General features: G+C 45.3%; 1 protein-coding gene across 2 annotated transcripts in view; it reads left to right on the top strand.

Moving 5' to 3' along the window:
- The window catches only part of LOC118512835, a 38,464-nt gene extending 17,579 nt beyond the window's left edge, over window positions 1-20,885 (top strand). The window contains exons 2-10 of one of the 2 annotated variants that reach the window (XM_036057886.1): window positions 3,124-5,004; window positions 5,289-5,609; window positions 8,830-8,922; window positions 9,719-9,766; window positions 9,853-9,962; window positions 10,036-10,170; window positions 10,286-11,048; window positions 11,163-11,367; window positions 11,482-20,885. In XM_036057886.1, the coding sequence (XP_035913779.1) occupies window positions 4,692-5,004; window positions 5,289-5,609; window positions 8,830-8,922; window positions 9,719-9,766; window positions 9,853-9,962; window positions 10,036-10,170; window positions 10,286-11,048; window positions 11,163-11,367; window positions 11,482-13,147 (3,654 nt within the window). In that variant the 5' untranslated portion in view covers window positions 3,124-4,691 and the 3' untranslated portion in view covers window positions 13,148-20,885. The remainder of the gene's footprint in view (window positions 1-3,123; window positions 5,005-5,288; window positions 5,610-8,829; window positions 8,923-9,718; window positions 9,767-9,852; window positions 9,963-10,035; window positions 10,171-10,285; window positions 11,049-11,162; window positions 11,368-11,481) is intronic. The other variant, XM_036057887.1, reaches the window with a different exon arrangement.
- Window positions 20,886-22,866: the final 1,981 nt, after the last annotated feature.

Raw genomic sequence — 22,866 nt, 5'->3', positions numbered from 1 at the left:
TCGCAGTTTCCCCAAACGTGAAGTGGAAGTGTGGCCGTCGTCGACGTATTGCGTCGTTTAAAAAATGACGGACCATGGCGAGAATATATATACACATCGAAACCGCTGCGATTCGCCGCGTGGTGTGTGCGGCGGGCCCGGAATTGCGCGTCTTTTGGGTTCCTTGTTCGTCGTTCCCTTTGCTTTCCCGGTGGGCACGACAACGGGAGACGGCGACGGTGAGAGAGAGGAGTTGTGTTGATCGAAATCCAACCGTGCGCAGCAAACGGGAAGAAGTTTTGGTTTTAAAAGGGGTTTAGGAAAATGGGGAGTTGGGTAGTAGTAGTGGCGTGCGAAACGATTACTGCTGCAGCCTGCCAGCCAGCCAGCCAGCCAGCCAGATGCGTACGGACACCGGACGGGGTGGTGCGGTGACACATAGATCGAAGCCGATTTCGTTGAGACCTTTCGAGAAGTTGTTGCGGCAGATGGTTGGCAAGTTTTGGGTGGATTTTTGAAGACCTTTCGAGAGAATTTGGACAGTTCGGCGGTGCGGTGTCTCTTCTGTTGCGACATTTAGGTTGGATGATTATTAAGCGAATCATCAATTCAAATAGAATTGTTGTGAAGGTTTTTAAATTCTTTTTATTGAAAATTAGAATTTTTTTATGCTTTCAAATGGTACATGGTACTGCTTTTTTCTCACATCACTGTAATTCCAGCTTTGGGTGGGCTTCGGACACAACCATGCACTTAACGCGGGGGTGTAACATTACATTTTTGATAAGCGAAGTATCAAAAGGGGCATGTAGAAAAACTACTGACGAAAACGAACGAATATGTGTGGCTGTGCTAAGCCACCTGGAGTTCATTTTTTAACTTCAATCATATGCTGATGTTGCAGCTAATGTGGAGTATTACAATTAGAGTGGTTTGGAATAAGATCACCGAAAGATACACAACGGAGATGGGCAAGTTGTCATTATATTCACAAATAATGCCGGTAAATTAACGGTTTTAACTAACCATAAATGGAATTCTAAGAGCTCAACAAGAAATCAAGAGAGGCCAAGCAGAGGTTACGTTGCGATAGAATGCGAAGGATAAAGCTTCGATCTATGTAGAAACTTTCATGGAACTGCTGCGTGTTTCTGGTGTCGTTTGACCTGTTAGGCATTCCGCATCGCTGTAAGGTGGACTCAAAGTCAACAAGCGTACCAAGAGTTTGATTAATTCCTTCAATAAAATTTGCTGATTGTTACAAGATAGTACTGTCGATCTGAGCTGTAGATTACAGTAAGTCCTTGTCCTTCTTTGGTACAAAAGCTTCAAGAGATTTTGATCCGTCGTGCAAGACTGAATACCCGAAGCTGGATGGCTAGTCCTGCAAACGGGAGTCCTGTCTGGATCAGTGGTGGGTCAAGAAGATAGTTGGAGGCCTTGAGCGGAATGGCAGTTGAGGCCTCTCTAATAGTGATACTAGAGAGAAACAACAGGATTTGCTTCGCCGACGAGGCCCCCCTAAACGACGAGACCCCGAGCGGCCGCTCCTTCAGCTTCTAGATTGATCCGCCACTGGTCTGGATGCGTTCTGGAGACTGTCCGTATTATTGAAGCTGCTCCAATAACTTCTATAGCTAATTTGTCTACCAACTGTTGCTGTTACTGGTTAAGTGCTTAGGGAGACTTTGACTCTTGAGGAATTCGCTCAACTCTATCAGCTCAGATTTGAGATTTGATAGCATTCGATATCTCAGGTGTAGTTGGTGGTACAATTTCTTGATCATTAGTTTACGCTGTTATGGGTTTAACTTACAAAAATTTACAGCAAAAACTGCATTTATTACAATTGAATTGAGATCTAATATTTTTAATTGTGACACATTAACTGCTACTTGATTGACTGACGCCTGTTAATGCGTTCTAAGTATGTGGCTGCACTCATCAAACCCACTTTAATGCAATAATGCAAAGCGCGGTCGAAACGACGACTGCTCTCTGGTGCTGTTGTGTGTGTGTGTGTGTGCAGCCTGATGAAGTGTTCGGACTTGCCCCGTTTGTCGGATGCATTCCCAACCGTGTGTTCTGAAAATGCGATCAAGTGTGCAATGAATAATTGCTGTACAATACACACGGGTGGGGAGGGTGGTAGTGTGTGTGTGTGTGTGTGTGTGTGCTGCACATGGAGAACCAATGAATGGAGCATCTTCTGAGCAGTGGAAGAGGAAACCATTCGGCGGATCGGAAGAAGCAGCAGGGACAGGAAATAGGTACGATAATGATGATGCTCGAGTTTGATTGCACGTCGTCGCTCCGGAAAGTGCGTGGGAGGGGGGGGGGGGTGGCCACCGCATGGCTTTTGTTTCTGTTGTCAATTAAAGTAAAGATGAACGATGATGACGTACGTTACGCGCATGCGGTTCCTCGTGGACCGAGAAGCGAGGGCACCGAATGTCATATTCAGGTGGTCAACGGATGCGGTACACACGATCAAGCGGTGACCTCTCGTTGGGGGGGGGGGGGGCGATGGTGGGAGGCATAACAAAGGGGCAGGCGGAAGACACCGTCGTGGGTAAATCGTGTTTGTGGTGGCTCCGTACATATTTTTTTTTTGGTGCGGATCGGGTCGGGGTCTGATGAATGTTTACTGATTGTCTCCATCATTTGCCTGTGTGTGTGTGCGCGTGCGTGTGCGTATAATTTATCGGTTCCAGTTCGGTGCGACTTGTGTGGAATGAATAACGTTTTAGCTTCCACTCCCAACCCACGAGAATGTGCCATTATGCCAACGTGCATTAGACCGGGGCCTGAGAATGATACGATTCTGTACTGTTAGTGATTTTAATAACAATTGTTAGCTCGCTCGCCGGGCAAACTAAATAATGGCAAGCAAACAAATTATGACTAAAGCACCAAACGAAAAAAAAGAGAAGAAAAATCAAACAAAATGCAAAATTGTGTGTACAGTTACAGCTCAGCTATGAAGCAAGTCTAGCTTTGTAGTGAGTAAATATTGTTGTGATCGCGAAAGTACAAATATTTATTTTTTAAGGCTTACGTTTTCATAACCTCTATGGTTGATGTTCGGTACAGCCGACAAGTAACCGATACTTAATGCGTTCCTTTATTCTTTTTCCTTTCCAGACATGCATCGGTTGGGTTGCGAGCAGCAGCAACCAGTACAACACGGAAACCTTCTCACCGCGTTCGTAGGTAAACGGTTGTTCCCGACGCACAGCGCCGCTGGTAGTGCCATCATCCTTCGCAGCAGCTACTACGAGCCGGCCACTACCTATCCCACGGCCATCCACGACGATGATGCATCGCAAGAAGCGAAAGTGTAAGCTGCTTTCCTCGTGAACAACTATGTGTGCCTTATCTCATTGCGAAACGCAACGCTACTACTACCAAGCCGCAGACACCGTGTCTCGTTAGTAGAGTGAAGAAGGAGACCAAACCAAAACCAGAGAGCAGCCCAGCACAACCAGCACAACCCCAAACGGGTGCTCTTATTCTTCCCGGTCGCCCAAAGCTGTCCCTTCCTTCCACCAGTCGTGGTCGAACGTTTTTATGCTCTGGCCTGTGACGACATCATCAACCCAAGCGACACACTCTTCCATTTGGGCAGCTGGCAAAAACCAAGAGCCTAGACCGTGCACAATATAGTTATATGCGCGCCCCACGTACAAATAGTCATACAACGGAGCAAAGCTTAATGAAAGGTGGCAACGAGAATCGCACTATTAAGGCAGAAACAATCAACAAAGGAAAGCACACACTCAACAGTCAATCAATTAGTTGGCAGAAGCCGTAGCCCGAGACCGAAAGGAGCCAACAGAGGGGCGATCACAGATCACTCGCGTGCGGAAGAAGGACTCGCTCTTTGCTGAATTATACTCTCGCTCGTTTCACGACGCCCATTGCTGCATCCCGCGGACGTGCTCGCTAAGCGGATTTATATACAGATTTACATTTGTAGTTTTATATTTTAAACCAACCATCCTGTCGGTTGCTCCGACCGCCCAGTGGTTCCGCAGAGCAGCTAAATCAATCAACTATAAATCAGTCGGTCGTTTTGGTGTGGACAACGCCAGCAGCAGCAGGTATCGACGTTGCGCAGGTACAACGAATTTGGCGCAGTAAGCAGATTGTGCGGGGTAGAAGGAGTAGAATTTAACCTACGAACGATACGTCCGTCGAAGTAGTGCAGAGAAGCGGAGGAGATAGCAGTAAAGCAAACAAATAATATAACATTAACCCGTAGTACAACAAGCACTTGTCGTAGACAGGTGTGATTAGTTTGTAACGTGAAACACGCATGCAAGAGATATCTACATCGCCATACGTTAAAGAGGGGAGGATTGAATCCTCGCAGGAAGCTACAAAGTAAGAGGAAACCACAAATCATAGAGAGGACATACGCGGGAACCATTCCTGTCATACGAACTCTACCACCCGTCGGTCGTCCGCTTCCGGTTGCAGTAGGAAAGAGGAAGCGAGAATAAAAGGAAGGAAGGAAGGAAGCAAGGCATCGCTACTTCCTACGGTGTTGTTTGTTCGCGCCGCTTAACCGTGTTGAGCGGAGGGTCAGCGCGTATGAAAGGTTCGCGAGCGGTACCGGTGCTGCACGCATCATCCTCGTAGCCGCATAGAAACGGGTGAAGCGTGTGTCGTTTGTCGGGCAGCCTCATCGTTACTACCAGTGTATAGTAATGGAGGAAGCGCAATCGGCACAGGCCCAATCGCAGGGGGAACAGCAGCAGAAGGAAACGCAGCAGCAGCAGCAGCAGCAGCAGCAACCACAGCAGCAGCAAGGCTTTGGTGCGTACATTGCGCTGGAGGATAATAATGCACCGCTGACGCTGGTCGATGAGCTAGCCTTCGAGAAGGATGATCCCGTGCACGTGTGGATACCGACGGTGACCAAACCGCCGACCAGTACGGTGGCCGAAGGCGATGGTGGGCCGCGTGTCGCCTGGTACAAGGCCACCAATGTGCGCACCAAGCAGACGGGCTACGTCCAGTGTAAGTAGGCGCGATCTTTCTAGCAACGTTTGTGCATTTAGAAAAAGCAATGGACTGATTTTAGAGATATTTCTTAAGAAGACGATCCTTCTACTGTCTAAGGCCATTATTCAATTTTGTGTAGTCTTGAGGGAGATGTAGCCGATCGCTATAAAGGTCTAAAAGCGATCATTCGTCGTCCAAAGTTAGTCTATTTGTTTTGAATGCATACGTTACGTGGAAGAAGAAACGAGTATTGCGTTGGTAAAATGATTAATCCCTGTTCTTATGCATTCTTATTTTAGTGAGCAAACTCTCGCCGCTTGAAAACATCGACCCGGTTGTGTATAGCTCGGGAGCAGCACGGCAGTACCTGAGTACCGGCGCCTGCGTATCAATCGGTTGCGCCTGCGTGGCCGGTGGTCTGCAGCAGCAGCAGCAGTCGCAGCAGTCGCAGCAGTCACAACAGACCACGATCTCTGACGCCTTCGGTGGAATGCGGTTAGGCGGCAGTGGCACAACGACAGCTACTACCACTCAGGGTACCACCGATACGACAACGACGGCCAATGCGGAAGAGCTCTATGTGAAGTGCGTTACGCCGGCGACGGTGCTAAAAGATCCAGGTAAGCTACGGCAATCAAGCAAGTTCTCGCCCGCCGCCCGCCCGCAAACTAATGGAAATGGGAAACAAAAAACTACCGATTGCTTCCTATAACTGTTCCGCTTCTGTTTGGAGAGATGTTTGCTACACCTCCCTTTTTTTTAAGTTTTTGGTATGGGAGCAAATACAATGATATGATACTATCGTTGTGTGACCTTTGTCACGATTTATGCGAAGAGAGCTTACGTTGAATTTAACAAAAGGAATAATAGCATTTCTCCTGCCCCTTGAATCCGAGACTTTACTTTAAGTTTTAGTGGAAGAAAAGTATTATTGTGTATGTAAAAAGAAAACCAATCACACGTTTCATACATTTAAACACACACCACATTAGCTGCACCGTCATTATCATAATCTCATCTTATAATCTTCTGCTGCACACACCAACCAACCACATCCTCATCTAACAACGCTCAATGATTTTAAAAGTATTTTAAAGAAATCACAGCGTGCTCATCGCACTCGTGCGGCTCTCTGTGCGTAATGTCTAGTATTGAATTCCCATTCCCATGTAACTAACAGAGTTTTCGACACGCACTAGATATTGCTTCGACTCTTTTCTGTACACTTTTCAATATGAAGAGGAACAGTTCCAGAGGAAACTGAACTCTGTTGCACTTTTGTCCACAGAGACAAATCGACAGAGTATAGAAATGCCTTGTTCATCCCGAAACCCGTACAGAATTACATTCACGGGGCTCGGAAACGCGTGAGCTTTGTGATCTCTGGACGTTAGTCGGGAGAGTCCTCCTGATCGTTTGCCGTATATTCCATTAGCTGTGAACAAAGCTTTATTGTGGACAAGTTTATTAGACTTTTTTCCAATTTTATAAATGCGTAAAACGCCACTTTTCTTGTACTGCTTTGTAAATTGTGCAATTGAAGAATTCTACATACTAGGCCCAGCATGGATATTCTATTCGATTCTTCCATTCGCTGCTGTTGAAGAATTACAACTTATCTTTTTCGACAAAAAGACATCCTGCAGGGATTGATGAATGCATTGGATTGGATACTTTTTTAAGACAAATTAATTTATGCATTTTGTGACCAACTGTTTCTCCTTGAGTGTCGATTGGTTTCGGGAAACTTGGTTAGTTTTTGGAACATTTTCTTTTGGAGAATCGTACAAGCGGTTGAAACTATTCTTGCATAATGTTTCCAAACAATTTTTCACTTCGATATCGCTACTTTAAACGTTGCGTTAGGTTGACTTTTTTTACCTGATGTCTACTAAATTTTACCAAGTTTTGTTTTTCGCGATTTTTCCGTTTTTTTTAACTTTCACATAATAAGTTTTTATTTAACCCCTGTGCAATGCTACTACCACCATCACCACTACTTCCCAGCAAAAAAAAAAATGTATTTGCACCACCTTTGTTTAACATTACAATAATCCCTCCTCACTGCTGAAAGAAAAAGAAGGAGAGAGAGAGAGAGAGAACTTTTATAGTCATATACTACTATAGTATAATACTATAGTGATCGATGAAAGAGATGGCGTTGGTGACGTTGGCTTCAGGTCAGTCTTTGGTAAAAGACTCAAGAAACCCCCTCCCCCCCTGACAAAATTTTTAAGGCACTGTAGGATTTACGCCTGAATGTATGCAATCCGCAGTACACGTTGCGAAAGCTTCACAGTGTGCTTTCAGTGTGGTCAAAAACGGTTGAATAAAGTCGAATGAAATATTGCTTATTATTCGATTAAATCCCCCTCCCTCTGTTCTGACCATTTATATTGGCTTACAGGATTTACGTTCTAATTTTTGGTCACGCTAGGAGCCCCTGAGAGGACTAGGAGACCAATCTGGCTTACAACATACACGGTGTTCCCGGACTGTAACGGAAGATCCTGTCCTTCTTCTTCTTCCTTGGTACTACAACCTCGAGAGGTCTCGGCCTGCCATTTCTGGCTTTCTGTGATTTAGTTTTACCCGTAGTTTTACGCTGACTACTTTAAGTCAGCTTACGTACGGGGAGGCGGTCTGGATGGGATTTGAACCCCGGCCCTGCCGTTGAAGACCGCCCCAAACTCGCTGTCCAGTAACAGTATTAGGGAACAATGCGCAATGTTTATATGAAACGAGTTATGACCATACAAAAATCCCACTGTGCAATAAAAATGACAGCCCACAGTGCTGCACACAAAAGATTTTAGGGGGGGGGGGGGGGGGGGGGGCTTCTCGAGTCTTTTACCCAAAACGATTAGAATATTTATTTGTCCCTTATTTATTTGTCCGTTCTCGTGCAGCTTTAATTGGTGGTGCAGTAAAGAAGGATAGATCATGCCCTTAAAAGCCAGGCTATACATGATGCGAGATGTCAAAAAAATTTCGCTAAAAAAAGGGGGAGGGGGGATATGCAAAATCTTTACGTCAAAAAGATTTCGCCTCCTCGAGCTAAAAACTCGGAAAGGTTGTCGCTTCTCTCTAGTAGCCCCTCTCTGTCGCTTGCTATGCGTTGCCATGGTACTTTTCGGTTGAAGAGAGAGTAATATAATATATTTTGTTGAAAATATATTATAGTTGTTGTAGTAGTATAGTGTAGGAAATAAAATGTATTTTGTTTGTCTAAAATTCTTATAGACAATCTTCTGGGTAGAAGCTTCATGTGCAATCATTACAAAAAAATAAATTTGGGAGAATCAGTACAGTTTGCCACAACTGCTGCTTTATGTGTCGTGACTCTCTTATAATACTTTTTAAAATGATCGTTGCCGCCGCCGCCGCCGCCGCCAGTTGCTTGTTAGTCGAAGTAATTTGTTTCCTTCTCTTTAGTGTGAGCGTGTGTGTGTGTGAATAGGAGAATATTGTAAGAATTAAATTTATTCCAACAAGCGTGTACGACGAGCGTCTTTCTCGATACAAAGTTGATTTATACTTTTTCTCTTTTTATCTCTCTCTCTCTTTCTATCTCTCTTTCTTCTCTTTCTTTTTCTCTTTTTCTCTAAACAAAAAAACCACACCCACCACATTACCCTTATTGCCGCTTTCCCGTAACTCATTTGGTTGTTTTTTTTTATTATTTTTTGTTTTTTGTTGTTTTGTTTATGTTATGCCTTGTGATGTTAACGCGCGTGTCTCCTCTGTGTTTCGAATTGTTTGTCATATTTTTTCCTCATAAAACCCTTCAACACATCATCACTCTCATTTTGTGTGACTGACTGTGTTGGTTGAGAGTAGCATTAAAAAATGAAGTGGCCAGTAGAACCGGTAACAACAGAGCTCACGCGCCCGAGTTTGTTTATTTTGTAACACCCATTATATGTTTGTTTTGTAAGTATGTCGAAAAGTATAAGCAAAAAAAAAAAACGGGAATAATTAAGGAAAAGCAAAAAAGATAGAGGAAAGTTTTGGCAACCAAATCTAAACCAACCAAATCTAAACCCAATCGACGCAACAACAAACATGTGGTCGCCAAATGTTGACAATGAACGAGTGCATGAATGAGTAAAGGAATGAATGAATGGAAAGAACGAGCTGAATGAATAGAAAAACAGTAAACACTGCTTGTTGGAGACACTACTTCTTTTGGACTGTCTGCTAACTGTCACTTTGAAAACAAGCTAACCTTAGGACAAGTTTGGTTGATTCTGTTTTGTGAAACATTCGTGTTTTTGTTTTAAATTAATCAAATTCAATGTGTACGTCCGGGCAAGAAAAGTAGTTGGGTTTCCTAATGCGTCGGAGATGGAGTCGATAAAAGAGCAGATTGAACACGATGGAACTAACTCTATTGTTTGTTTGTTTGTTTGTTTTCCTTTTCTTTATTCTCTTCCTTTTTCTCCTTGCGCTCTCTCTCTCTTTGTCTCTCTTTCTTCCCTGTACTATGTCTTTGTCCCTCGAATTCCAATCCGCTGCTCACTTTCTTCATTATCACCACCGTGTCTTTCCAATTCTTTATTCCCTTCTTATATTTCACCACCTTTAACACCTCTACGCGGCTTCCTTCTGTATGAAACACGTCGAATTTTCCTCCCCTTTCCTGTCCCCTGCCCCCCCCCCCCCCGCTCCTGTGCTGTGCGGCGTCCTGCTGATCCTGATGATTCGTGGCGGCGGAATATTATTACAGGCCAAGACTACATCTGGGGGCTTGGAAGGCAAGGTGGACAGTGTAGAAGTAAGTATAGAGTACGCCAAACGATGTGTATTACGCGCACGAGATATTAAATTGTATCCTGTCCTTTCCCCCGCCCTGCCGCACAGACTGTTCAGCGTGTTTCCACGTCAATTGTCTGCCGATGGCCTTGTACAGGCCGTGCCAAAGAAATTCGGACATGTACCAGAACATACCGAGCACTTTCAGAACGGAAAAGGTAAGCAAATGTGAAGGAATTTTGGTAAGTGCAGAGAGTGTAGTAACGATTTTGTTTCCCACCATTGCCACAGTCAATTAACGAATGGACAACGGAAAATGTGCTGGAATGGATGACCGCTGTTAATATGTATGACCACGTGGAGGTATTCAAAACGAAAGCTATAAAAGGCTGTGATTTACCGAATTTGGATCGTGATAAGCTTGAAGTAAGTGGAGCGCCGTCAATTAGATTGAATGTGGAGGAAACTCCGTGAAACCCCTTTGAACCTAATATTGATGTGTTCGTCTCCTTTTTTTTTCTCTCTCTCTCTCTCTCTCCAGCAAATGGGTATTAAGAATGATTTCCATCAGCATACTATCCTGACGACGATCAGACAACTTCTGACGAGTGCGGACATGACGGCGGCGTCAGAGCTGCCGATACTCCCTGCTGCGGCCCACACCGCGGTAAACCTGTCGGCTGCCGCCGGGCCCGATCAGCAGTACAACGGGCATAAGCTGATGAATGGTTCATTTTCGAAACAGCAAAAATGTGATATGTGCAAGAACTACCTGCTGGGGCTGGTCCACCAGGGACTGTTCTGCACCCAGTGCCGTTTGGTCGTGCACCGGCAGTGCTCGGTGATGGGCCTAAGGCCATGCACTGCTTCCGACCGTAGTGGCACACAGCAGCACCAGCACCAGCAGCAGCAGTCGCAACAGTTGACATCCGCGTCGACCGGGGGCTACGTACTCGGCGGAGCGTACCGGCAGGAACACCAGCACATATTTGGCAAAAGTCTCTGTCTGCTGTTTGACGTACAGCAGCAGGCGGCACCGCAAATTGTGGCCGACCTTTGCACGAGCCTGGAAAAGAAGGCGATGATGGACAAGACGCTCGATCTGTACGTGGTGTACCGCACCACGCCGGTGCGGTACGACGAGGTGAACAAGCTGCGGGACGCACTGAACGAGAATCTGCTCAACATCGATCTGAACGGCTACACGCCCGAGTGTGTGGCGACGGTGCTGAAGAAGTTTTTCCACGAGCTGCCCGATCCGCTCATACCGGTTTCGCTGTACCAGTCGTTTATCGATGCTTCGAGTAAGTGGGGAAGCTTTAGTGAAGCATCTCTCTCTCTCTCTCTCTCTCTCTCTCTCTCTCTCTCTCTCTGGCGGCGTCCTAAATAACGTACATTTGCTTTTTCTTCCATCTTAGTGCTCGATGACACGCAGGCGGTCGAGCGGATGAAGGCGATCATACAGGACATGGCACCACATCACAACAAAACGTTGCACTACTTCATGCGGCATCTGATCCGTATCTGCCGGTTGCAGTTTATGCGCGGAAACAAGCAACAGCCGACGATGCTGTTGCAAAACTGGTGCCATATATTAATGCGCCCGGCGTGGGAGAGGATTGTGTAAGTAGTTACGGCACTTTCGCTGGGAGTGTTTGCCAACCATGCCTATAATGATTTGATGCACCTCTCTCTCTCTCTCTCTCTCTCTCTCTCACACACACTCTGCTTGGGTAGGCTTTTCGTGAGCAACATAAAGAACCATTTGCGGGTATTGGAGATACTTATGTACAAACTGGACTGGAACGAAGCGCTGCCCGAGTTCCTTTCCATACCGGCCGTTCCACCGCGAAAGACGTCCCGCACAAGCGGCCCCGGCAGCGGCCTGACCGGGCCCGGGATGGCGAAAAAATCCATCATAGCATCACCGGAGGGCGGATCGATAAACGAAATCGATTTTGGCCGACCCGCCGCGCAACAGCCAACCGGAACAACGAGCGCTTCGACGGGAGCGGGCGGAGCGGGGATGCTGTTGGCCGGTAGTGCACCGCTGGTCACCGATCCGGACACACCGCAGGAGCTGCGCGATGCCGAATGGTACTGGGGCAAGATATCGCGCGATGTGGCGAAGGAAAAGATGATGGATGCGCAGGATGGGTCGTTCCTGGTGCGGGACGCGATCAACGATGCGGGCGAGTATACGCTCGTGCTGAAGAAGGACGGTACGGATCGGCCGATCAAGATTTACCACAAAAACGGCAAGTACGGGTTCACGCAGGACTGCACGTTCGAGAGCTTGGTCGGCATGATCAACGAGTTCCGGACTACCACGCTCAAGGAGTACAACACGATCCTGGACATTAGTTTGCTGTACCCGGTTTCGCGGTTCGAGGACGAAAGCCTTTACCCTACCGCAAGCGACATCCACCAGCTGGCGCAAAACTTTTACGAAACGGTACAGAAGCTAACCGATCTGCAGAACATGCGCGAATCGACGCTCGAAGCGTTCAACCAAACGCAGTCGCACGTCGAGCTGCGGAAGCAGGCGCAGGAAGCGTTCATCGAGGCGGACAAGCTGTTTAACGATCAGCTGCAAACGCAGGCACGGTACGAAACGGAGGCACAGCCGCACGAAAAGCGCAGCCTGGCCCAGAACCGGTCGCTGATCGAGAGCCGGCTGGAAGAGTTGCGCAAGTGCAAAAAGAATCTGGACGAGGATATGGAGCGGGAACGGGAGCGGATGAGGGAGCTGCAGCGGGAAGCGATGAAGCTGAAGCCGGAAATTTTGAACCTTAGCAAGCAGAAGGACCAGTATCTGGAGGCGCTCAAGCGCCAAGCGATCACGGACGCCCAGATCAAGCAGATCCTGAAGGATGGGTACCTGTCGGCGACGAACCCGGACTCGACGCAGGACTTACCGCACCTGGACGAAACGACCTGGCTGCGGGAGCGGTACACGCGCCAGGATGCGGAGAAAAAGCTGGCCAACAGGCCGACCGGTACGTTCCTGATACGGGCGCGCAATGCCGGCCACTACGCGCTGTCGATCGCGTGCGACGGCCGGGTGAACCATTGCATCATCCACCAGACGGAGCGTGGGTACGGGTTTGCGGAACCGTACTTTATCTACGATTCGCTCAAATCGCTCGTGGTGCATTACGCGACCAACTCGCTCGAGGAGCACAACGATCTGCTGCAGACGACGCTCAAGTATCCGGCGTTCGCACCGAACCTACCGACGACGAGTGGCAGTGGGGGAGGAAGCGGTGGCAGCAGCAGTGGTGGTGGTGGTGGTGGTGGAAGTGGACAAACGGGGGGTTCCTCCTCGGCGTCTTCTTCGTCCTCCTCCCGGCAGCAAACGCAGGGACAGGCATGGCCTGGGATGACTTCGTTTGCCGCCTAAGATGAGATCATGAGAGGTTGCTGTTGGCTAGGATTGTTTTCGTTTACTCGGGTACTACTACTATTCAGTTATTAAACCTCACACCCCCCCCCCCACACACATAAGTAGGTAAGGCAAATGCAATAAGAAGAAGAAGGTTCGGGAACACACCACCACGAGAGAGAGAGGAGAAAGCAGAAGGAACGTTTTAGTCAGGTAAACTGTTTTATGCTTCATTTTTAAATTGTTTTTTCTTTTTCTTTTTCGCTGTTTCGATTTATATATGTACGTCTGTGTGCATGTATGTATGTGTGATCGAAGGGCAAGAAGCAAGAAGAAGAAGAAGAAGAAGCACGGGCGACACGATTGTTGCTGTGTGTGCAAATATTGATTTTTGCGCGCTCTTTGCTGATAGCTTTTATAATTATTTTCGTTTTATTATTTTGTCACAAATTCGCAAATATTACCCACACACACGCGCGTGCGCTCTGTTCTTCGGGGTGTTTTTTTTGTTGTTGTTACGAATGTGGCAGTTAAATTTGAGATTAACGAGTAATTCATTTTAAACTATTAATAATTAGCAGGGCCGCCCCCCATCAGTCGGGTAAAGCAAAACCCCCCTGTGGTTGCGAAATTAAGGTGCAAAATCGATACTTAAACTGTGTGTTTAGGTGATCATTGTAATTTTTTATTTGCATTAGCTGCGATCGAAAGCTCTCAATCGCAATGAACTTTCCACTGTAAGATCCTAGTGAAGGATCCGCTTTACCTTAGCGTTTTGGAGGATTTTTGGACGATTCCTAAACTCGTCCTGTTCGATCCGCGTTTGAAAATGTACTATACTGTACTCTACAATCTATAACTAGAGAGATTGTTGCTTTTACGGGGGGATGATGCGTTCGGTTGGTATTGCTTGATTTCAAGGATCATCGAATAGGAGGATCGCGATTAAAAAGGAAGCCTTCAGAAGGGAGGGCGGATGGTTTACGTTTAGAACTATATTTTAGCAGTTTCCTCCGTTCGCACACGGGAAGTGTTGGAATAAAGCGCGTTGGTTTGTTGGTCTTTTACGTGAATCGTGAATAGTAGTTATAAACTCCATGAGTTAGTTGAGCGTTAAACGGCGGCAGGAACGATGGTGGGTGGTTGGTAGTGGTGGCAGAACAAAGAGCAGCAAGGACAGCAAGGAAACTAGGAAAACCACCACACACACACACACATATAGAAACGGGTGATAAAAAGACGGCGATAGAACGAAGAAAGCTCAGTGTGTTGATGATGATTATGCTGGCGGAGAAAGATAGATCGCAGGATCACGCGATGGGAGAGAAAAGCGTTGGGGTGATAAAACGAGCCAGCGGCGTATGTAAGAAGAAAAATACGATCCGATGGTGTGCAGATTACGCGCGCGTGGCTCGTACGTTTTGTAATAGGTGGTACCGATTAAGCTCATTTATATTATCCTTATTTTTAGTAACCGATCAATCTCGCTCTAGCCACGCGACGCGGGATAAGGTCATCACGCGGACAGCAGGAAGCGGTACAAAGTTTTTATGTTTTCCTTGGGGGCATTTTGGATCGTTGTTCAAAAGTTTTAGCAAAAGGAAAGCACACAAACCCAACCACACACACACACGTGACAAGAGAATGTGCGAATGGTGGTGTTAAGGTTTTGTTTCTGTTTCTGCGATAACACACACACATACCCACCAGCAACCAACCAGCAAGACAGATCTGGATGGAAACATGTATGTGTACCGATGACGAGGGGAAGGGGGGTGGGGGGTGCGGGGTACAACAAAAAACGCGGCCAAATAATTTACGACGGCTGCTCACCGGACCGGAGAACCGAGTCTCTGGCAAAACAACATTAAAAATCTGTGGAATATTTGTAATGAAGTGTAGGTGAATGGGTATGAGTGTGTGTGTGTGTGTGTGTGCGCGAGTGTGAAGAAAGAATGGTCGTGGAATAATATTTTAGAGGTTTTGTCTCTGAATGTTTAGGAATCAAAAATACAAATATTGCGTAACTGTGTTAAACTATCGTATAAGCGTTCATTACAGATAGATATATATACATAGATATATATTATATATATATACACACACTCACACACACACACACAAACAATCCTGGCCGTTCTTTCTGAAGAAACAAACAAACAAATGAATATACACAAATATACGTGTGCCCACGCTCTGCTGTACATGCTGCATGTGTATGTGTATATAGATAGATATATACATATAACGAGGTCGTCGTGCGGGGGGGGAGGATTGGAGTTTACAGTGGAGGAGCGACCAAGAAGAGCGAGGAAGGAAAGCATTTTGTGCAAAACCCGTTACAATGATGAGACAGACCAATAACAAAACAATACAAAGCAAAAAACGATCGAACTCTAATTGTGTGTGTGTGCGACACTAGGATCATCCGACGTAAGGGCAATATTGCTTACCAGTATAGGGCGGAAGTGGTACGAAAAATCAAAAATCAAATATTGTGTGTAATGCCCCCGGTTTTGGTTTTTCTTGCTGAAAGAGATAGAAGAACACACAAATTAGCACATAAAAGTAGCACGAGGAAAAAAGTATATGAAAATGAAACTTTTAGTTGTGATTGCTAAAAAAAAAGGAAGGGCGCATTATGAATGCGATCGATCGATAACACCAAACGCCAGAACCAGAATACACACACACACACGATCGACCAAGAAAATTTGTTCCCTTTTTCCCTTTGCCTGATGATTGTGCGATAGTTAAAAGCTCCATTTGGGAAGTACCCAAAAAACCACGTAAACGCTATCCATTACAAACATTGTTGTGCGGGGCATGCGTGTGTATGTTGAGTAGTAGAGGTTGGTACAAAAACAAATTGGGAATTAAATTAGATAATGCATATAAACAAACGGAAGCACTCACACACAGACAGACATAACAAATTAATCCTAAAACTGGAGTAGAACAGCAGTGTGCGCAAATTCAGCATAACAAAACGCAGAGCAGACGAGAGGAAAATCCCTTGCATTAAAAGATAAAGTTGATAGATTCACTCACTCTTAACATTATCACACATCGCTTGGAAAAGTAGTGCAAAACAATACTGCAAGCAAAACACACACACACACAGTCATCCATTTTTGTTCGTCCTGACGAGAGACGGCTACGTGTCACACAGCTTGTTGCAAAAAGGTACAAACAAAAAACCACCCCGTGAAAATGTAATCTAAACAGAATAGAAAAGTGTCGTTGTCGATCGCTTCGATCGCTTCGATCGGTCAAAATGAGATCACACACATACCCACACACAGAATTCGTACAGTGAAACAGTCGGTCTTCTCATATAATAACTATAGGTACGAGATATAAAATTGTGGTGCATGTTCGTCTAGTCGTTAGAATTTGGAAAACACACGCGCACACACACCTTCCATCATCAATCGAGCGCACACATACACACAGCTTCTCACCACCTCCATACAATACGCCACGTGTTAGCCTACAGTAAAATACGCAAGGAAACAATTACAATCAAATGTAGTGAAGCGCTTAAATTCTCCTTTCCCTGCGCGCGTGTGTGTGTGTGTGTTTTTTGCCCCTCCGGTAGGCTTGCTATCCGCGAGAGAGCTCCGTTTTGTAAGCGAACACTGCTTATATATCGTACAAACATTACACATAAAATACACAAACCCCTTTATGTGGTAGTTAGCAGTTAGCAAGTGAAGATTAACGCCCCAGTGTTGTTAATGTAGCCTCCCCTTCACACATACACAGGAACAAGTCAAACCAACACCCCATAGAAGAGACCACTACAGAGAGAGAGAGCAGGAAAATGTTTTTAACGTTCACAAAAGGGCAGCAGTGCAAAAAGGCGTGTGCAAAGCAACGGCACACTAAGGCAAATGAAGGAAAAGTTTTGGCAAAAGAAAAGGGAAAAACAAACCTACAAAACAAAAAAACAACACCCTATGAGGCGAGTGCGTAAGGCAAGAGAAAAGCTCTGGTAACTAATAGTAACGAAATCCAATCGGTCAATGTGAAAGCGTAGCATGTGAAACATGTACAAATTTACTATTAAAAATACTAATATTAACAACAGCAACAAATAATAATAATAATAACGATAACGAAGTAATAATTATAAAAATAATAATTACAAGTAAACGTATAGCTATATATATATACAGCAGTAATGGATAAAGAAAGAAAAAACAAAAACAATAACAAGCAGAAGAAACAAAAGCGAAACGTGGTGATCTTAGGGCAGTAGTAGTAGTAGTAGTAGTCGTAGTGGTAGTTGTGGGCACAGAGATACAAAACAAACACGCGCATCTGTGATGTGAAACGCGAAAACGAAAACTAACCTAGAAAAGGAAGAATATGGAAATTCTATCCCCCAGTGCGCGCGTGTGTGTGTGTGTGACTACAAAACACCTCTCTCAGTGATTAGTGAACCAGGATACGAACCGTGTGTTGAGGTACGCACCAAACCAAAGGCTATAGGGGGAAGGAATGTGTGGAAACTAAAACGAAGGCACAACAGTTAGAAGCGTGTGTAAGGGGGAAGGTGAAAAGATCCAACTCCACACTGAAAAATCACTCAAAAACACACACACACACACAAATACAAAGGAAATTACTAAGCAACACAGGGGAGTAAATAGTAGGGGACAACAGACACACACACTCGAAGTGAAAAAGGATGCGCGTTGTATCTCGTATATGTATGCGTCCAAGATGTGTGTTTTAGTGTTTGTAGTAGTAGTGGTAGTGGTGTAGTAACGGGAGGAGAATTTGCATATATCGGATTTTTTGTTAGTGGATAATCTATTTTATAGCCCTGTGCGACGAGTGAGTGTGTGTGCGCGCGACCATGATGAAACGGTGTGAGTGAGAGATTGCTGGATGGGGGGATAAGAAAACTAACCGTTTTACCGTAGTTTATCCCAGGATTTATTGTTTGTCAAATACCTCTTTAAAAAATGCGCATTTGTTGTTGGTTCTCAGTTTCGTACGTAAGTGTTTTTGTGCCGGCTCCGTACATTGTGTTTTGGCCGTTAGACGGCGTTGTGCGAATGGCTTATGGTGTAAGAAGCTAAAAAACACACACACATACAAGAAAAACAAACAAAACACACATTAATTCGTAATCTAAGTTGTATTAGTGATAAGCTATTTTTTTCCGGTGTGATCAAGAACGTGGAGGATGCGATGTTATGATGATGGTGTGCGGGAACAGTACAAGATAATTGGGCAGGACATTTATGGAGAGAAAAACAAAACAAACAAACCCTTCTAGTGTAAACCAACGTATAATAGTTAGCGCTAGGCATATGTACGCCAAGAATTATGTTACGGGAAAGGAAGGATTGCGAGAGAGAAAGAGAGAGAAAACAGCAAAAAAAAACGGAAATGCATAATTTTTACACATACATCTACACAAATACAAACGAGAAACACACACACAACACACACACACGCATGTGCAAACAAGGAAAAGCTAGAGTTGATAATATGATTTGAACAACGGTTGATTGGTAGGGACAAGCGAAAGCAGGGCGACTCTATTCCAAGGCTTACTCGAGCGGTATTACACTGTGTGTTTATTGGGTTAGTAGCCGCGCGTGGCCTACGTCGATGATGATCGCGCACATCGCACCATAAGATTAGTTGTCGTGTCTTGTGTGTGTGTGTAAGACGCTTTTTTTTTAAATAAGTGTTTCCTCTCTTTCCTGGCTTAATATTTGCGCCACAGAAACACGTCGGAGGGTGAACTGTTTGCCATTTACTAATCATCCTCACACACGGAAGTCATTCGATGTTGCTGACTCGACTTCCACACTTTTTGTGATTTAATGACATTAAAGTACACACACACACATACAAACAAACAAATTGCAATTGATTGTGATGCACACGAATGCGATGAAGGGGGGAGGGAAGTGGAAATTCTAACTGGTAGTGCGGGTTTTCAAGGGGGGTGGGGGGGGGGGGGGGTTAAAGAGACCAACAACGAGAGTTTGGTGGAGGAGCAAAGCCGATCAAGCAGAGATCGAAATCAAAACTCTTAACAATCACTGATACTCACACGTGTGCACCAGCCAACACAAAACAAAACCACAGCAAACATATTGTCGAAAGTGGATCTGTCGAATTTAAACCCTTTAAAAGCCTAATCTAACTCTAAATGCACCAGTATAAGTACTCTTCTCTTCCCCACACTGCATTGTTGAAGTTTGGGACAATGGAGGAGCTTAGAAAGCTTCACTTTTGAAGGGTAACGGTGGGAAAACCTCTTGCCCGCGGTGCGGTGTGTTATTGTGTTTCCTTGGTAACTGGAACATGCAGGAAAAATTGACAGTTTGGCAGTAGTAGTAAGTGTCATGGCTTACTCCGGTACGAGGAAATGTGCTCTCAACATTTGAAGTTCCGGTTTAGGAAAGAGAAAGAGAGAGAGGAAAGAGCAGCTATTAAATATCCCTTTTGTTTTCTGAATTTCGTTGATAAAAACGATGAACATTTTCAATTCCTATAGTTCTCCCTTTTTTCTTGGTTCTTCAGGCACAGTCACATGTTGTGATGAGCGTGGGCGCTAGTACGGCTATCGAATCGATTGTTGTGATACTGGATGAGATGGAAGAGGAAGAAGAAGAAGAAGCTAGAAACACAATTTTCAAACATACAACAAACAAAGAAAAATCGAAAGGAACGATAAGGAGACCACTGATAGAGAGTGAACATAATAAGTAATCAAAAAGAAGAGGGGAAAAAACGTAACGTAAACCAATTCCTTCCGGATGCGCCAAATTGAGACCGCACAAAATGCGGGAAAAAGAAAAACACTAAACTCTCCTCCCCACACACACACACACACATTGGAGGAAAAAAAGTTAAAAGAAAAACACAGCTAAGGATCATACAAACACTACCACCGGCGTGAGAGGTGGTAAACACACAAAATAGAAAGTGTGACAAACAAACGAGAAACATGCAAAAAACACAAACACACAAACAATAGTTAAATTACAAGTTGGAAGTTGACAAATATGTGGATAGTGTAGTGTAGTGAAACAAAAAGAAAAAGAAAACAAAGCGAAGAGGAGAAAAATGCATAAAATTCGTAAATATATGATATACTCAAAACCCGCGGCGACACACACACACACACATTAACGGGCACATAACACACGATAAGCAAAAAAAAAGGAAGCAAAGGTGAAAACGATAGGAACGAAAAATGAAGAGTTGTGAATTACGAACCGCGCGCGCAACACACACGTGCGATTTTCGCGGTGGTGTCTGGTGAAATGGTTTGTTTGTTTTTTAGAAAAGGCAAAAGCAGAATTTGTTGAGTGGGAAAAGGGGGGAAAATTTGAACGATAAGAATTACAACAAAACAACGCTACTACACACAGCGAGAAAGGAAGGCCGAGCTACGCGGTGGAAGGCTTTTTGTCGATATATATACCTAGGGAGGAAGGATGTGGGGATGATCCACTTCCGCCTCCTCCACGTTGAAAGAATGTAAAATACAAGATGGGAAACCGCGGGCTGCAATGCAAACACCCACATGTGGTGTGTGGATGTGGGGAAAAACCCCGTGAGCGCGGCAGGAAAACAAAAGAAGATGATGCAGAGAGAGGTAAAACAACAAATTAAACAACAAATTAAAGATTAATGTGATTGTACTGTACATACATTTGTATTATATAAAGCGAATAAGAAACTGTGGAAATAAGAAAATCCAGCAAAATTAATACGATTGATGAGGCCTCGGTTTGGTGTTTTTCGTGCGACGGTGACAAACATCCGAAATGAGTTGAGTCTCAAATGGCAGGTGAAGACATCCTGAGTTTGTAGTAGAGAAGCTGTCTGTAAGCAGAACTAATCATTAGCTCATTTTCCTCGTTCGCCTCGTTCGTTCGTTATTTTGCTATCCTCGAGTACTTGATCTAAGTACTCGATCTTCAACTCATCAAACCCTGATGATAGATCCTCACGATCAGAGATCACCGGAGCCTATCGAACCTGATTCGCCGCAAAATATTTATGTCTTTCAAGTTGGATAGTCCTTCATCACATTCGTGGCAATACATTCTTCAAAGCAGCTTCCTCTTGTAGTTCTTCTAAGTATTTCAGGAAGCTTAGACCAGAGTCTATATCTACGGCGCGTGTGGGCTGTCACGACTGAGAGAATGACTGTTGCGACAAGAAGAATTCTTAAACAAGTAGCATGATACCATGACCGTCTATAAAAAATCATATGTACCATCACTTATTTTCAAATCCACTCCTAATTACGGAACCGTTGTTGGTCCATCTTTATGATTTGGACCTTCGAGGGTTTGTACCCTTTTTTGTGAAGCTTCTGTTGAAGAGATAGTCGGAAACTATCAGAGAGGATTCCGAAACGGAAAATCAACCACTGACCAGATCTTCACGATGCGGCAAATCTTGGAGAAGATGGCGGAACAACAGCTCCACTCCTACCATCTCTTCATTGATTTTAAAGCCGCCTGTGACAGCATAGCCAGGGGTAAAACTGTACGACGCAATGAGCTCTTTTGGAATCCCGGCCAAGCTTACCAGGCTTGTACGAATGACAATGACCAACATCACATGCCAGGTGAAGGTGGATGAAAATCTCTTGTAACTTCTCTTGCTTCCTTGGAGGAACAGGAAAAAGCGAACCAAGGATCTGTACCAGAGAGATCTGCCTCTTCCTCTCTACCTTTCCTCGAACCGACCAATGCCTCGGAGTTGCAAACTTTGAGCACCATTTATGTTGGTTTTCACGTAAAGTTTCTCAGAAACAGACTTACTTATCAAGCGCTACAACCGCTTTGCGGTCTTGGCCTGCTGCAACATCCTCGATACCGCTCACGGTTCAGCGCCGTCGTCTGCCAATCCGTTATCCCGGCCGTTCTGGCGGACGCATCAACGCCATCACTCCATCTCAATTTGGGCCTACCACGCCTCCTCTGTCCTTGTGGACGGCCTAAAAGGACTTTACGGGCTGGGTCGTCCGGTGTCATTCTCATGACGTGACCAGCCCACCGGCCGCCTGGCGAGTCTAATTCGCTGCACAAGGGTGAGATCAACGTACAGCTTGTAGAGATCGTCATTGTAGCGGCTCCTCCATTGTCCTTTCACACATATGGAGTCAAACACCCTTCTGAGCATCATCCTCTCGAACGCGGCTAAGAGGGCTTCGTCAGTTTTGGACAGAGTCCATGTCTCAGAGGCGTATGTGAGTACTGGGACTATAAATGTTCTGTACAGTCCCAGCTTCGTCCGCCGCGATAGATATTTAGAGTGGAGAAGTTTCCTCAGGCTGTAGTATGACCGGTTGGCAGCCAGCACCCGTAACTCAACATCAATGTTGTTGTCGGTGGGCTGAGGGGTTAAGTTTTGGTTGACTTCGAAGGTGCGGTCACCTATTTGTACATCACCCCTGCGTAAATCAGTGTTAGTTAGCAGGGCACGGCCGCTGATGGTGCCACCATCATTTTGGTTTGCGCCTCGTTAATCTCCAACCCGAGGTTCTGTGCCGCACGCTCGATCCTTTGATAAGCTTCTGCTACATAGGAGAGCCTCAAACCAATGATGTCTATGTCATCAGCGTATGCCAGGATCTGGATTGACTTGTAGAAGATGGTCCCCGAAGTTTCCACCTCCGAGTCACACGGATGGCTCTCTCTATCGCCAGATTGAAGAGGAGACAGGCAAGCCCATCTCCCTGG

Source organism: Anopheles stephensi, chromosome 3 (genome assembly GCF_013141755.1).
Source record: "Anopheles stephensi strain Indian chromosome 3, UCI_ANSTEP_V1.0, whole genome shotgun sequence".
NCBI classification, from domain to species: Eukaryota; Metazoa; Arthropoda; class Insecta; order Diptera; family Culicidae; genus Anopheles; species Anopheles stephensi.
Note: the sequence above shows the minus strand (reverse complement) of the source record. Positions and strands in the feature narration are given on the sequence as shown.